Raw genomic sequence first — 17,757 nt, forward strand, 5'->3', positions numbered from 1 at the left:
TACTATTTAGGAAATCAACAGATAGGGATGGTTTTAGTTATTTACAGAAGAATTTTCCAGTCAAAGTGGTATGTTTCTTTGAATAACTTCAACTCCAATTTGAACTTGAAAATTAGTGTTATTTCATGCACTTTAAACAAAAAAAAAAAAAAATAGTGGCAACAAAATTACTATCGGAGAAAAGATATCTGCATACATGTGGTATTCCCATTCCCTACTGAATTTTGCAGGGTGAGACCACAAGTATGAAGAATACCTACAGAGGTTTAAAAAGTAAGTCTTTGACTTGATTTCAGTAAAGCCTGTAAAAATGCAATTCTGTCATTTCTGAAGGTGCTAAACACTTCTGTATGTGCTGAATGCATCAAGCAATTCCTATATACTGTGTCTGTAAACAGAGTCAGTGCTAAGTACTAACACTTCCAAGCACTTCAAGGCTATAAAATGAAACAACAAATATACTCTATCTCATGACATCCAAGTTACTGCTTTTCGCTGACATACTGGATTATGAGAGGCAATTTTTTTTCTCAAATTCAAAAGAATTTTGAAGAAGTTTAAATTTGAGATGTCATACCATGACGAATGATTAATGTAATTACCCACCCAGTTTGACTGGAATTTGAACATAAGTCTTTGACTCAAAGTTTATCCCCTTGTAATATGCTATACATTACCTGTGGCTGATAAAATGCTAATTATGTCTACACAGACAAAGTTAACAATAACACCGTGAAAAATAATACCTTCCATCAAGATGAATACTTTTTCCAAGTCCTTTGTAGACATTTGCTGTTTTTGATCTTCAACATAACTGTGAGTGTAAATAGAAGAGACTAACAAGATGCAGGGTTAGAAAGAAAAAAAAACCAAACCCACTGCCATCGAGTCCCTTCCGACTCATAGCGAACCTACAGCACAGAGTAAAACTGCCCCATAGAGGTTCCAAGGAGCACCTGGCGGATTTGAACTGCCAGCCTCTTGGTTAGCAGCCATAGCACTTAACCACTACGTGACCAGGGTTTCCCAGGGTTAAAAAGATTATATAAATGCTATTAAATTAAAACAAGTTTATGTGAAGCTGATCTTTCCATAGATCACTGTGACTTAAGTCTTACATACTTCACTTTGAAAAAAATAATAAAGTGATGATCGTGCCAACTCCAGCTGTTACAGAGGGTCAGGTCTCTCATATATTTTAATAGAAGTTTTAAGAATTGTTAAAAAGAAGTACATAACATGAATCACGTTAAGCAGATTGCCTTCATTCCTATGCTCTGTTTGCCCAAATACTGGAAAATTCAGAGAAATTAATAATTTCAAATGCAGGTATGTGGTATCTTCAGAAATGTAGGCATATTGCAACTGTTGAATTTCTTTAAAATTTATCTTCTTTGGAATTTCATACAGTATATGTGTATATAGATATAGATATATACACATTGTTTCATATCAAAAAAGATATACTGATTTTTGTTACTTAATAACTAATCTGATGTGAAGATATTCAGTAAAATTGCTCTGACAGGGATCACAATAAAGGGTCCCGTACAGAGCTGGAGAAAAATGTACAACAAAATTCAAATTTACAAAAAAAGACCAGACTTACTGGTCTGACAGAGATGGGAGAAACCCTGAGAGTATGGGCCCAAGGCACCCTTTTAACAGTACTGAAGGCACTCCTGAGGTTCACCCATTAGCCAAAGATTAGACAGGTACATAAAACAAACAATAATACATATAGCTTAACCCTGTATACAAGACTACATGGCCATGTCAGCTAAGGGGCAAGGATGAGAAGGCAGGACGGGAGAGGAAAGCAGGACAAATGGAAATGGAGAACCCATGGTGAAGAAGGCGAGAGTGTTGACACGATCGCGGGGTTGGCCACCAATCTCACAGAACAATATGTATATTAATTGTTCAATGAGAAATTAACGTGCTCTATAAACCTTCACCTAAAGCACAATAATAAAACAAAAGAGAAGAAAATATTTAATAAAATATTCACTACCCATGAAGGTCACATTTAATTTCATCTGGCATGGTTGTTGTTGTTGTTAGGTGCCATGAAGTTGGTTCCGGCTCATAGCGACCCTATGAACAACACAACGACAGAACGAAACACTGCCCGGTCCTGAGCCATTCTCACAATTGTTATGCTTGAGCTCATTGTTGCAGCCACTGTGTCAATCCACCTCACTGAGGGTCTTCCTCTTTTCTGCTGACCCTGTACTCTGACAAGCATGATGTCCTTCTCCAGGGACTGAACCCTCCTGACAACATGTCCAAAGTATGTAAGATGCAGTCTTGCCATCCTAGCCTCTAAGGGACATTCTGGCTGCACTCCTTCCAAGACAGATTTGTTCGTTCTTTTGGCAGTCCATGGTATATTCAATATTCTTCACCAACACCACAGTTCCAAGTCGTCAACTCTTCTTCCGTCTTCCCTATTCATTGTCCAGCTTTCACGTGCATATGATGTGATTGAAAATACCATGGCTTGAGTCAGGCGCACCTTAGTCTTCAAGGTGACATCTTTGCTTTTCAACACTTTGAAGAGGTCTTTTGCAGCAGATTTGCCCAATGCAACGTGTCTTTTGATTTCTTGACTGCTGCTTCCGTGGCTGTTGATTGTGGATCCAAGTAAAATGAAATCCTTGACAACTTCAATCTTTTCTCCGTTTATCATGATGTTCTTATTGGTCCAGTTGTGAGTATTTTTGCTTTATGTTGAGGTGTAATACATACTGAAGGCCGTGGTCTTTGATCTTAATCAGTAAGTGCTTAAGTCCTCTTCACTTTCAGCAAGCAAGGTTGTGTCATCTGCATAACACAGGTTGTTAATGAGTCTTTCTCCAATCCTGATGCCCCGTTCTTCTTCATATAGTTCAGCTTCTCGTATTATTTGTTCAGCATACAGATTAAATAGGTATGGTGAAAGAGTACAACCCTGACGCACGCCTTTCCTGACTTTAAACCAATCAGTATCCCCTTGTTTTGTCCGAACAACTGACTCTTGATCTATGTAAAAGTTCCTTTATGCTTCAGGTGTTATATCTAAGAAAACATTGTCTAAACCAAAGTCACGTAAATTTATTTTTATGTCTTATAAAAGTTCTTTGGTTTTAACTCTTACGTTTAGGTCTTTGGTTTTTTTTATAGATGTCCAGCTTCATTCTTTTGCATATGAATATCCAGTTGTCCCAGCACCATTTGTCAAAATGATTGTTCTTCTCTAATTGAATCGTCTTGCTGAAATTAATTAACCATAAATGTATGAGTTTATTACTGGACTTTCAATTTTATTCCTTTGATATGTTTGTCTATCCTCATGCCAGTACCACACACTCTTGATTATTTTAGCTTTGTATTAAATTTTGAAATCAAGAAATGAGAGCCCTCTGCTTTTTCTTATTTTTCGAGGTTGTTTTGACTTTTCCAAGTCTCTTCAATTTCCATATTAAATTTTCTTGTTTTTTCAATATTGTTTTGACAATTCTGAGTCCCTTGGGTTTCTATATGAAATTTAGCATTGTCAATTTCTGTAAAATATCAACTGAGATTTAGATAGGGATTGCACTGAGTCTGTATACTGCTTTGTGTAGTATTGACATCTTAAGAAGATTAAGTTTTCCAACCCATGAACATGAATGTCTTTCCACTGATTTAGTTCTCTTTGATTTATGTCAGTGATGTTTTTGTAGTTGTCAGTGTACAAGACTGGAGCTTATTTTGTCAAATTTATTCCTAAGTATGTTATTCTTTTTGATACCAATCATAAATGGAATCATTTACTTAATTTAATTTTTTATTGTTCATTGCTACTGCATAGAAATGTAATTGATTTTTGTATATTAATTTTGTTCCCTTCAGCTTTGCTGAACTTGTTAATTGGTTCTGTTTGTGTTGTGTGCGTGTGCGTATTCTTCAGGATTTTTTAAATACATGGTTGTTCCATATGCAAATAGGAATTTTCCTTTTTCTATCTGGATGTCTTTTATTTCATTTTCTTGCCTAATTGGCTTGGCAGAAACCTCCAGTAAGAAATTGAATAGAAGTGCCAAGAGCAGACACCTTTGTCTTGTTTTTGATTATAGGGGAAATCTTACAGTCTTTTACCATTAAGTATGATATTAGCTGTGGGTATTTCATAAATGCTCTTTATCAGGTGGAGGATGTTTCCTTGTATTTCTAGTTTTTTTGGGTGTTTTATCATGAAAATGTGTTGGATTCTGTGAGATGCTTTTTCTGAATTTATTGAAATGATCAAGTGTTTTTTATCCTTTTTCAATATGTTGTACAATGTTGATTGATTTCCATATGTTGAACCAACCTTATATTCCTAAGATAAACACTACTTGGTCATGGTATATAATCTTTTTATATGATGATGGAATTGGTTTTCTATTATCTTATTTTTTGTCTATTTATTTATTTATTTTACAGTATATGATGTTCTTTATTGAAGTATTATATCTGAAAGTACTCAAAAATTAATCAATTGCTTTTACCATGTGACTATGACATATCACCTTTACTGCCTCCCAATAAAGAGTCAAGAATAACTTTTATGACATTAAGGTAATTAAAATCAGTGGTGAAAGACAGAATCAAGTGAGACTTCCTCAGCACTTATGGCCAATCCATCATAAATACCAATCTTAAAAACCACATTCCAGAATAAGTGCAGTTAAACCAAGTACAGACAAGAAAGTTCAAGGAGCTCGCTGGCTACGTTATACCAAATGGATGAAAAGTAAAACTGACTGTATTATAAAAAAAAAAAAAAAAAATTTTATTATAGGTCTACATAAATAAATAAATGAATTCTATCGTTTCTTTCTCTGTGTATGCTTAGATTTCTCATACCAATCACAGAAAACTCTGCTTCAATAGGATAAGCTCCCCAGAAAAAGACTGAAAAGGTTTGATAATCAACTCCCAAATTTTAGACTTTGTTTATCTACTTCTATCAGTTTCTTGACGTATTTAATATATGCAGGAAAATCTCTTCAGTAAATTGAGCACTTGGAAGTCTAGAAAGATCTTGAAGAACTCTGGCAAGTTACATATATCCCATGTTGCTTTTGGTTTCCCATCTCTTCTTTGCTTCAAATCCCCATGCAAGTTTCTTCTTTTTTCTAACAACCTGTGAATTTTCAGCCTCCTTTTTGGCTTTTACAAAGTTATGACAGGCAATAGCTTTGGCAATTTTAACTCTAAGCTCTCGAGTAGCCAACTGGTTGCTGAGATCCTCGGCCTTCTCAATGTTCCATTCTTCCACAGCCTGGTCTATGCTCTTTTCAAGACCTGACTTGTCAATTTTTTTCTTTTTCACAGGGGGATCAAACCTATCATTGACTCCAAAATACTGAGTAAGCTCCTTCCACTGGGTTTCATTTGAGGATTGTTCACTACAAGATGTCTCTTCATTCTTCAATTTACCTTTCCTGGAGCGTTTTCTTTTTTTCCTCCTGAATCTTGAAGCTGAGGTTTTCTGCTTAGAATGTTTTTTATGCAGTTCTTGAAATTTATTCCACGTATGTAAGGAAATACCGGAAGGGCACTCTTCATATGCATTTATATTTGCCTCTGTTTCAGTTTTTGGTCCATCTGTGGGGAAATCTGAGATTTCTGTTTTTCTAGTCATCTGATCTTCTTCAGCTTCCAGTAAGTGAAGTCCAGAGTTTTCTGATTTGGCTTCGTCTTCAGAACTCAGCTCGACATCACTTTCATTTAGTCCAGGAGGTAGCAGCCCACTCCACATCTTTTCCTCTTTTGGTGAGAAGACTTACACTTAGTGACACAATATTCTTCACCTCATATTCATCAGAGGCTCGGATTGGTAGTTACAGTCCACTCGGGAAGCAACTGCGGGGCAGCCATCCTAAGGGCGCGTCCTTGTCTATTTATTTTTTGAGGATTTTTGTGTCTATATTCATATGAGATGTTGGTATAGTCTTTTCTTGTGACTTTGTCTTGCTTTGGTATCAAACAAAGATACCAACTCATAAAATGAGTTACAGAGTGCTTCCTCCTTTTCTCTGTTTTTGGAATAGTTTGTAAAGAGTTTCATAGAATCCATCATCTGGTTCTGGGCTTTTCTTTGCAGAAAGCTTTTTCCCCCCCAGCTCAATCTCTCTGCTTGTCATAGGTTTATTGAGATTTTCTATTTCTACTTGAGTCAGTTTTAGTGGTTGGTTTCTTTCTAGGAATGTGTCTATGTCATCTAGACTTTAATTTGTTGGCATACAATTATTTATAGTACCCCTTTGTCCTTCTTATTTCTATAAGGTTTTCAGTTATGTCTCCTCTTTCATTCATGATTTTAGTAATTTGAGTCCTCTCTCTTTTTTCCTTGGTCGGTCTAACTAATGATTTATAAATTTTGTTGATTTTTTCAAAGAACCCGTTACTGATTTTCTCTATTGTTTTTCTATTTTCTGTTTTATTTATTTGCACACTAATCTTTGTTATTTTCTTCCTTCTACTTACTTTGGGTTTAATTTGCTCTTTTCTAGTTTCTTAAAGTGGCCGTTAGGTTGACTTGAGATCTTTCTTATTTTTCTGTAAATTTCCTCCAGGCACTGTTTTTACTGTTTTCCATAAGTTTTTATATGTTGCATTTTTATTTTCATTCAACTCAAAGTATTTTCTGATTTTACTTTTGATTTCTTTGTTGAGCCATTTTTTATTTTGGAGTGTATTGTTTAATTGCTATATGTTTGTGAATTTCTCATCACCACGTTTTAAACATTTTTTTTCATTTCAGTATAGAGCAAAAGTTACCCGCAATAAGCATTTCATTTTAAATTAAAATAATAAAATAAATTTAAATTAAATTAGAAAAAAATGAATACTATGGAGATTATTCTAAAGTATGTCATACATGTTCTTGCCTCACAAAGCAGAGCATAATAATCATCACTTGTGTTTTGCAATTTTTTCAGAATACTATTTTTATAAAAATGCATTTAGCTCTCATTTTAAGGGGTACAGTATTATTTTAAAAACTATTTCAAAGTTATTATTTAAAGGTGCAAAAACTGAGTTTCTGAGAGGTTAAATGACATAACAACAACAAAAAAAGCACATAATTCATGACAACAATTTAGACTTTGAAACCTGGTCCTTTGATTTCAAATCCTTTCTTTCCATTTAACTAATTCATAATTGAATGTTACTTAATAATTCAGTATTATTATTTTTTATCTCAATTATGACATTTGGCTATTATAGCTAGTCCCTTGGGTGTTAACAAGGTTTATAAGACTTTTCTTCCTTCCTACAGTAAATGGACACTGAATTCTGTAACTTTTTATTTCTCTTTGCTGTTTTTATGCATTTCTTGTTTTTCCTCTTCTTTCAGGCTATCCTTTGGGTGAAATTGCCAGCTGGCTCTTTTTTTTTTTTTTAATTGGTTCTCTTATCTTCAGTGGAAAATACATATCCAGACACATACATATTAGCTAAGCAAACTTGTTAGAATTGTCTCTAGAAAACAACAAATAAGTGAAAGCCCATGTGCTTGAGTATAGCGTGGAAACATCAGTGCATGAACTTCATGATGGGTCTTGTGAGTTACGCCTGCTCTGAAGTTCTTGATCTTACTTTCAGTGTGAGCAGGCGAGGTTACCACTTGAAGAAGCTCACTATTAAGTAACACCGATGTCTAATTTTTTTCCTAATCAGCATAAACTTTTCTACATAAAAAATTATGAGGAACTCCAGCATATCAATATTTCAATCAGTCAGAAGTGGACCTGCTGTTGAAGCAAAAAGGTGTTTGTGGGTCAGTGGAGAGTGGGGGTCTTCTGCTCGTTTATTTCCTCTTACTGCCAAAGGTAGTCCTCGAGGCTTCACCACTGATCCTTCATGGCTTTAGGAGTACAGTTAAAAACTACTGAAATAAGGTATTATTGCATTTATTTAAATTCCATTCATAATAAAATAAACAATGTGGATTCTACAACCAGAAAACAAACACGTCAACTCTTTTTTAATCCATCACTTGACCTAGGACTAACCTCTTTGGTCACTGTTGTGAACTACACTTTCAGAAAGGACAGCTGAATGTCCCAGAGGCCTTTAAGGTCCCCATAAGCATTACTGTTAAGTATTCACTGATACGTAAGACCTCTTGTGTAAATGGACTCAGTAGATCTGAGAAAATAAAGAAGCCCCTACCAATATTTTTTCTGACTCCAAGAAATATAGTTAAAATAGATTTTAAGGAAGAGGAAATTCGACATCCATTTGTTATTTTTTTTCCTTCTTTCAAAGGAAGAATGGTGGAATAATAAAAGAATTCCAAATTCCTGGATCCCTCTGAGGCCCCCAAACTACCCCAGTCCGCTTTGTTCCTGAGATTTATGTACAAAGGACTGCTCTATGTACAAGCACAACTTTATTTCTAGCCCAGAACCAGTACCAAATTCCTGTATGAACCTACCTTGGTAAACTGGGTTAGAAAATGAATAAATCTAGAGGCACTCAATTAACCTGCTAACCAAGGCCTAATCTAATCTGCAGGGAGCTCTTGTTGGTCTGCTCTTGCTCACTTTCCCTGGGGTTAAATCCTGTTTTATTTGGTCTTGCAAGAGCAAGGACCTCCGAGTAGGCAGTACCATTGGTGTCTACCTTAACCTATCATCTAAATGATGTAGAAAAAAGAAAAAGAAGTATAAAATTTACATAGAAATACAACTCTTTTCTTATTTCTGACTGAAAACTCGAGCCCTACTTCACCTACAACCTACCACCACCACTTTTTGTTCTCTTCAGAATTTTGGTACTCCAATGTAGCCTGAGTTCATTATCTGAGTTCCTCCTCTCTAAGAGGGAATTGCTGGAGAAGATGAAGTCTTAACCTCTCCTTAAAGGTTCAAGTGTTTGTCCTACACATCATTTTTTTTTTTTTCCCTTCTTGGGCTTAACAGTTAAACTTGTTTGCACTCTATAGTATAACTTTTCATCCCAATCAAGAAGGTCAAAAGAATCTGAACAAAACCCTCAAGAAGCTTCTCCTTGAGTCATTGCTACTGCTTATTATCTCCTTAGGACCGTTGGTGTGGATGTTTAAGCCCCTCACAATCTTTCTATGAGTCGTTCTTTAATATTTCCCCCAGAGTACACCAAAATGAAGTAGGGCATAAAGTTTATCCAAGACTACACATGTTGTCATAAACAAACAAACAAAAAAAACCCAAACCAGTTGCCATTGAGTCAATTCAAACTCATAGCAACCCTAAAGGACAGGGTAAAACTGCCCCATAGAGTTTCCAAGGAGCTCCTGGTGGATTCGAAGTGCCGACCTTTTGGTTAGCAGCCATAACACCTAACCACTACACCACCAGGGTTTCCATGTTGTCATAGGGATAGAATTTATATGGAACACAAATCCATAAAAAAGTCTATACTGTCCTGAGGTTTTACAAAGTATAATAACATTTTTTTTAGTCTGATAAATCATAGTATAAATAAATCCACTTGACTTTTTTTTTTTTTTACTGTATGTAACTCCAAATTAATTTGGCTATAAAAACATTTTTTCCTACATAAAACAAAATAGCATACCACAGAACTAGTATTCTACAACATATGTTTTAGTAAATGCTAACTGTCAAAAAGTCACTCACTCTTATATTCTCTTTTCCAAACAAAGTGACCAGATCAAGAACTTTTGCTATGTGCATCACATAAAACAATATTGTGTTCCAAATAATAAAATTGCAGAAGAATAAAGCTGACTAATCCATCTCCTTGCACAATTTAATTCCATAAGCCTTCCATTTCAAGTCAATCCATTGTAACCACACATTAAATTCTTAATATAATTAATGTCCCCTTTTATTGTTTCTCCCAAGAAACTTAATCCCCCTGAATATGTAAAATATATCTCATATTAATGAATCCAAGACAATTATAAAACAATTCCTGTCCCTCACACAGAAAGTTCCTAGGTGGTACAAATGGTTTGCACTTGACTACTAACCAAAAGGTTGGCAGTTAGAACCTACCCAATAGCACCTCAGAAGAAAGGCCTGGCAATCCACTTCTGTAAAGATTACTTCCAAGAAAACCCTATGGAGCACAGTTCTCTATAACACATTGGATTTTCATGAGTAGGAATCAACTCAACAGCAACAAATTTGTTTTGTTTTTGGTCCTTCACACAGGTACTCTGCTCAGCCCTAGTCAATATAGTCAATGGTTCTCACTCAAGAGTATGGTTGGAGTGAAGCTCTCTTCCCTGCACTTAAAATCTGGTATTAATGTAACTTCCTGAAGCATCCCTACTGTTAGTTACTCCTCATTCCAATTCAAACATGGATAAATATTCCTTATGTTTTGCCTTTCATGCATCTCATCTTTACCAAAATGCTAAGATTTAAAATGATATAAATTTGAAACATACAAGTGCTAAAAGTAAAGCCAGTATTAGCTTGATGTTCCAATTTCCTTGTAAATTAGAATTTCTCAAGCAAAATAATGTTTCTCAAACACAATACGTATATTATCACGTAATTCACAGTTCAATTTACACCTGTCCACGAAAGCAGGTACATATCGTTATCTGGAGGAAAGTAGCCAGGCAGAAAAACTGGAAGAGAGAAAGGCATGTAAGTTTAAAGAACAGTTTTAAGATTGGCTTCCTTTCTCTCTGAGGTGTCAATCAATCCTTGGCAGGAGTTCAGAATCCACTATGTGTAAACCAAAAGTGCATTTGGGAAAATTCACTCAACAAGATGTTAATACAAAATTATGATCCACAGGGTTGGACTGGGTATCTTAATAAATGTCAGTAATCCAGCATAGGGACTTCTCTCCTGAGATTAGCATCTGAAACATTTCTGTACACTAGTGAAATCTGAAAATTTACTGTTGTGGTAGAGTTAGTTCACACACTTACCACTCCACTCATTTTGGGTCCACTATGTATGGGGTCACTATGAGTTGGAATCGACTGGAGGGTGCTGGGTTTGGTTTGGTTTTCTGTATATTTAGGAAACCCTGGTGGCGTAGTGGTTAAGTGCTACAGCTGCTAGGTTGGCAGTTCAAATCCACCAGGCGCTCCTTGGAAACTCTATGGGGCAGTTCTACTCTGTCCTATAGGGTCACTATGAGTCGGAATCGACTCTACTGCACTGGGTTTGGGTTATGTACATTTAAAAATCTTTTGATACACCTTGAAGGTACTCAAGATTTTCTACATTGCCTACTTGATACTGTGTAATTGACAACCTTCCTTAATTGAAGACGGGCTCTAACTCCACTCTTCTGTGAAGGATATTTCAAATTAACAATAAGCGATTCTTTAAACAGAATTTTGGCATTGTAAACCAAAAACTTAATTTTCATCCAGTTGATTTCACAGAGTTGTCAATGGCTGACCTTTTGGAAGTAGACCTCCAAACTTTTCTTCCAAGGCACCTCAGGGTGGACCTAAACCTCCAATCTTTTGGTTAGAGCCTAGAGCTAACCATTTGCACCACCGAGGGACTCCCGGCATTGTATTCCCAGCTATTCCATTCTCCTGCTCTTCTGTTTGTATTTTTCCAATCTAGCAGCCCCCACGTATCTTTCTTAGCTGTATATTCTCTTTTCCAGTACCTAGATTGCTGAGTCTGCTTTATATTGGGGGATTCTTTAGGTCACCAGGATAGCTTTTCCAATTTTAACTCAGTTGGGTAATCCTTCTCCAAATATTTCTGGTGAGAAACTAGTGTTCTTGGGGTTCCACTGAGCAGCAAAATCTTCAACCCTACATGTTCCTTCTTCCTCAAATGTTGAGTTTCTGCACTTTGAGTGACCTTTCCCACTTCCATGCTATCACGAACATCAATTCCTGCTTTCCTGCTAGAATAAGAAATTTCTGCTTCCTTAAGTGTTTCCTGGCACCTGTCAATTTAATTCTTCAAGATGTCTCTTACGGCAATCTCTTTAGCGGATTGCCTGTGTTGTGGCACATGCTTATTCAATAATAAAACTTGTCTTTCTCTTCTTAAAAAAAAAAGTCTCTTAATCTAGTACCATTCTCATCTTTATTTCTCATATGCATCTGAATTTATTTCAATTTTATATGTGTAGGAATTCCCGAAGGCTTTTTACCTGAAGACATACTGACCCTACTGTCTGCAAAGCCTTCTCTTTTTTTTGCTGTGCTTTAAGTGAAAGTTTACAGTTCAAGTCAGTTTCTCACACAAACACTTATACGCACATTGTCATGTGACCCTAATTGCTCTTCCTACAATGTGAACGTACACTTCTTCTCTCCACCCTGTGTTTCCCTGTGTCCATTCAACCAGCTCCTCTCCCACTCTGCCTTCTCTTCTCACCTCCAGAGAGGAGCTGCCACATAGTCTCATGCGTCTGCTTCAGCTGAGAAGCACACTCCTCACCAATATCATTTTATGCCTTAAAGTCCAGGCTAATCTTTTTCTGAAGAGTTGGCTTTGAGAATGGTTTTAGTTTCAGGCTAACAAAGAGTCTGGGGACCATGACCTCTGGGGTCCCTCCAGGCTCAGTCAGACCATTGAGTCTGGTCTTTTTACTAGAATTTGAGGTCTACATCCCACTTTTCTCCTGCACCATCAGGGATTCTCTGTTGTGTTCCCTATCAGGGCAGTCATTGGTTGTAGCTGGGCACCATCTAGTTCTTCCAGTCTCAGGATGGAGTCTCTGGCTTAAGGGGCCCTTTCTGTCTCTTGGGCTCATATTTTCCTTGTGTCTTTCATGTTTTTCATTCTCCTTTGCTTCAGGTGGGTTGAGACCAATTGATGCATCTTAGATGGCCATTTGCTAACTTTTAAGACCCCAGACACCACTCACTGAAGTGGGATGCAGAATGTTTTCTTAATATACTTTGTTATGCCAATTTACCTAGCTGTCCCCTGAAACCATGATCCCTAGACCCCACTCCTGCTACTCTGTCCCTGGAAGAATTTGGTTGTATTCAGGAAGCTTCTTAGCTTTTGGTTTAGTCCAGTTGTGCTGACTTCCCCTGTATTGTGTGTTGTCCTTCCTTTCACCTAAAATAATTGTTATCTGGTATTTTTTTTTTTATCTAGTTAGTGAATACCCCCCTCTCTCCCTACTCTAGTAACCATCAAAGAATGTTTTCTTCTGTGTTTAAACCTTTTCTTTAGTTCTTATAATAGTGGTCTCATAAAATATTTTTCCTTTTGTGACTGACAATTTCACTCAGCATAATGCCTTCCAGATTTCTCCATGTTATGAGATGTTTCACAGATTCATCATTGGTCTTTATCGTTGTGTAGTATTCCACTGTGAGAATATACCATAATTTGTTCTTCCATTCATTCATTGATGGGCATCTTGGTTGTTTCCATCTTTTTGTTATTCTAAACAGTGCTGCAATAAACATGGGTGTGCATATATCTATCCGTGTGATGGCTCTTATTTCTCTAGGATATATTCCAAGGAGTGGGATCACTGGATCCTATGATAGTTCTATTTCTAGCTTTTTAAGGAAGTGCCAAATCAACTTACAAAGTGGTTGTACCATTTTACATTTCCACCAGCAGTGTATAAGTGTTTTAGTCTCACCACAACCTCTCCAACACTTATTATTTTGTGTTTTTTGGATTAATGCCAGCCTTGTTGGGGTGAGATGGAATCTCATTGTAGTTTTGATTTACATTTCTCTAATGGCTAATGGTCCTGAGCATTTCCTCCTGTATCTGTTAGCCACCTGAATGTCTTCTTTGGTGAAGTGCCTGTTCATATACTTTGCCAATTTTTTAACTGGGTTATTTGTCTTTTTGTTGTTGAGGTTTTGCAATATCTTGCAGATTTTAGAGATTAGTTGCTGATCAGATTTGTTGTAGCCAGAATTTTTTTCCCAGTAGGTAGGTTGTCTTTTCATTCTTTTCATGAAGTTTTTGGATGAGCATAAGTGTTTGATTTTTAGGAACACCCAGTTACCTAGTTTCTCTTCTGGTGTTTGTAAATTGCTAGTAATGTTTTTTATACTGTTTACGCCATGTATGGAAACCCTGGTGGCATAGTGGTTAAGTACTACGGCTGCTAACCAAAAGGTCGCAGTTCGAATCCACCAGGCACTCCTTGGAAACTCTATGGGGCAGTTCTACTCTATCCTGTAGGGTCGCTATGAGTCGGAATCGATTCGATGGCAGTGGGTTTGGGTGGTTTAGACGCCATGTATAAGACCTCCTAGCACTGTCCCTATTTTTTATTCCATGATATTATCATTTTAGATTTTATATTTAGGTCTTTGATCCATTTTGAGTTAGTTTTTGTGCATGGTGTGAGGTATGGGTCTTGTTTCATTTTTTTTGCTGATGGATATCCAATTATGCCAGCACCATTTGTTAAAGAGACTGTTTTTTCCCCATTTAACTTATTTGGGCCTTTGTCAAATATCAGCTGCTCATAGGTGGATGAATTTATGTCTGCATTCTCAATTCTGGTCCATTGCTCTATGTATCTGTTGTTGTACCAGTACCAGGCTATTTTTTGACTACTGTGGCTGTATAACAGGCTCTAAAACCAGGTAGTGTGAGGTCTCCCGCTTAGTTCTTCTTTTTCAGTAATGCTTTACTTTTCCGGGGACTCTTTCACTTTAATGTGAAGTTTGTGATTTGTTTCTCCATGTCATTAAAAAATGCCATTGAAATTTGGATCAGGATTGCATTGTATCTGTAGATCACTTTGGGTATAACTGACACTTTCACAATGTTACATCTTCCTATCCTTGAGCAAGGTATGTTTTCCCACTTATGTATGTCTCTTTTGGTTTCTTGCAGTAGTGTCTTGTAGTTTTCTTTGTATAGGTCTTTTACATCTATGGTTAGATTTATTCCAAAGTATTTTATCTTCTTGGGGGTTATTATAAATGCTATTGATTTGGTGATTTCTTCTTAGCTGTTCTCTTTGTTTGTGTAGAGGAATCCAACTGATTTTTGTATGTTTATCTTGTATTCTGATACTTTGTTTTACTCTTCTATTAGTTCCAGTAGTTTTCTTGTGGATTTTTTAGGGTTTTCTGTATCATATTATCTGCAGAGATACTTTTCCTTCTTCCTTACCAATTTGAATGTCCTTTACTTGTTTTTTTTTATCCTAATTGCTCTGGCTAGGACCTCCAGCACAATGTTGAATAAGAGTGGTGATAAAGGGTATGCTCGTCTGGTTCCTATTCTCAGTGGGAATGATTCCAGACTCTCTCTGTTGAGGATGTTGGCTGCTGGCTTTGTTTAAATGCCCTTTATTACGTTGAGGAATTTCCCTTCTATTCCTATTTTGCTGAGCAGTTTTATCATGAATGGGTATTGGACTTTGTCAAGTGCATTTTTCTGCATCAATTGATAAGATCAAGCGGTTCTTTTGTTTTATTTATGTGATGGATTACATTGACTGTTTTTCTAATGTTAAACCATCCCTGCTTACCTGGTATGAATCCCACTTGACCATGGTAAATTATTTTTTTGATATGTTGTTGAATTCTCTCGGCTAGAATCTTGTTGAGGATTTTTGCATCTAAGTTCGTGAGAGATATTGGTCTTTAGTTTTCTTTTTTTGTGGTGTCTTTTCCTGGTTTTGGTATCCAGGTTATTCTGGCTTCATAGAATTAGCTTGGGAGTATTCTGTCCTTTTCTATGCTCTGAAATACCTTTAGTAGTAGTGGTGTTACATCTTCTCTGAAAGTTTGGTAGAATTCTCCAGTGAAGCAGGGCCACGGCTGTTTTTTGTTCTTGCAAGTTTTAAAATTAGCTTTTCAATCTCTTCTTTAGCTGTTTTATCTCAGTTTGTGTTAGTTTATATAAGTAGTGTGTTTCTAGAAAATTGTCCATTTTCTCTAGGTTTTCAAATTTGTTAGAGTTCAATTTTTCATAGTGTTCTGTTATGATGCTTTTAATTTCAGTTGGATCTGTTTTGATATCAACCATCTCATTTATTATTTGTATTAGTTGCTTCCTCTCCTTTTTTTTTTTTTTTTTGGTCATTCTGACCAATGGTTTATCAATTTTTTCAAAGAACCAGCTTTTGGTCTTGTTAACTCTTTCAATTGTTTTTCTGTTCTTTATCTCATTTGATTCTGCTCAAATTTTTCTTTTTTGCTTTCTTCTGGTGGCTGAGGGCTTCTTTTGCTGCTCTTTTTCTATTTGTTCAAGTTGCAGGGATAATTCTTTGATTTTGACCCTTTCTTCATTTTGGATGTGTGTGTATTTATTGCTATAAATTGACGTCTGAGCAGTGCTTTTGATGTGTCCCATGGGCCTGGTAGGAAGTATTCTTATTCTCATTTGCTTCTATGAATTTTTTTTCCCGTCCTTAATTTCTTCTATAACGCAGTCGTTTTTGAGAAAATGTTGTTCAGTTTCCATGTGTTTGATTTTTTTCCTTGCTTTTTCTGTCACTGGTTTCTACTTTTATGGCTTCATGGTAAGAAAAGATGCTTTGTAATTTTTCAATGTTTTGGATTTTGTTAAGGCTTGCTTTATGACCTAATACGTGGTCTATTCTGGAGAATGTTCCATGTGTGTTGGAAAAGAAAGCATACTTGGCTGCTGTCAGGTGGAGTGTTCTGTATATGTCTATGAGGTCAAGTTGGTTGATTGTGGCATTTAGGTCTTCTGTGTCTTTATTGAGCTTCTATCTGGATGTTCTATCCCTCACTGAAAGTGGTGTGTTGAAGTCTCCTACTATTATTGCAGAGCTGTCTATCTTACTTTCCAATGCCGTTAGAGTTTGTTTTGTGTACTTTGGAACACTGTCATTGGGTGTGTAAATATTTATTATGGTTATATCCTCCTGGTGTACTGACTGTTTAATCATTATATAGTGTCCTTCCTTGTCCTTTGTGGTGGATTTTAAAGTCTATTTTGTCAGAATTTAATATTGCCACTCTTGCTCTTTTTTGATTGTTATTTGCTTGGTATATTTTTCTCCATCCTTTGAATTTTAGTTTGTTTGTGTCTTTAAAGCTAAGGTGTGTCTCTTGTAGGCAGCATATAGATGGGTTGTGTTTTTTATCCACTCTGCGACTCTCTGTCTCTTTATTTAGTCCATTTATATCCAGTGTAATTATTGATAGGTAGAAGTTTAGTGCTGTCATTTTGATTGCTTTTTTTTGCGTTGTTGACAGTTTCTTTCTCTCACTTAATTTTCTGTGCTGAGTAGTTTTTCTTTATATATTGCCTTTTGCACTTTTTCATTGTTGTTGATTTTGTATTTGCTGAGTATGTTTTTCTTGTTTTTTGTTTTGATGTGTAGGGTTGTTAGTTTCCTTTGTGATTACTTTAATATTTACCCCTATTTTTTTAAGCTTAAACCAAACTTTTATTTCTTTATATTGCCTTGACTTCCTCTCCATAGCAAAGGTCTATGACTACATTTTTTAGTCCCTCTTTTTTGCTCTAATGTTGTCATCTTTTACATAATGATGCCTCTGAGTCTCTGTTTTGAGTGTTTTAGCTTTGATTTATTTTTGTGATTTTCCTATATGGGTTGCTATCTGGTTGCTATGGCCTGTGTTCTACTCTTGGGTCTTTATCTGATATTGTTTATCTTCTAACCAGAGGACTCCCTTTAGTATTCCTTGCAATTTTGTTTCAGTTTTTGCAAATTCTCTAAAGTTCTGTTTATTGGAAATGTCCTAATTTTACCTTCATATTTGAGAGACAGTTTTGCTGGATATATAATTCTTGGTGCCAATTTTTCTCCTTCAAGGCTGTATATATGTCGTCCCATTGTCTTCTTGCCTGCATG

The 17,757-nt window shown here is 36.1% G+C and overlaps 2 protein-coding genes across 2 annotated transcripts in view; one reads left to right on the forward strand and one right to left on the reverse strand.

Moving 5' to 3' along the window:
* The window catches only part of EMCN (endomucin), a 139,907-nt gene that overhangs the window by 39,359 nt on the left and 82,791 nt on the right, over window positions 1-17,757 (forward strand). The window lies entirely within an intron of this gene.
* On the reverse strand, window positions 4,870-5,935 carry LOC126076926 (protein FAM204A-like). Its single transcript, XM_049885632.1, has one exon. The coding sequence runs from the start codon at window positions 5,768-5,770 to the stop codon at window positions 5,069-5,071; it is 702 nt and encodes a 233-aa protein (XP_049741589.1). The 5' UTR covers window positions 5,771-5,935; the 3' UTR covers window positions 4,870-5,068.

The sequence above is a fragment of the Elephas maximus genome, chromosome 5 (genome assembly GCF_024166365.1).
Source record: "Elephas maximus indicus isolate mEleMax1 chromosome 5, mEleMax1 primary haplotype, whole genome shotgun sequence".
Classification (NCBI taxonomy): domain Eukaryota; kingdom Metazoa; phylum Chordata; class Mammalia; order Proboscidea; family Elephantidae; genus Elephas; species Elephas maximus.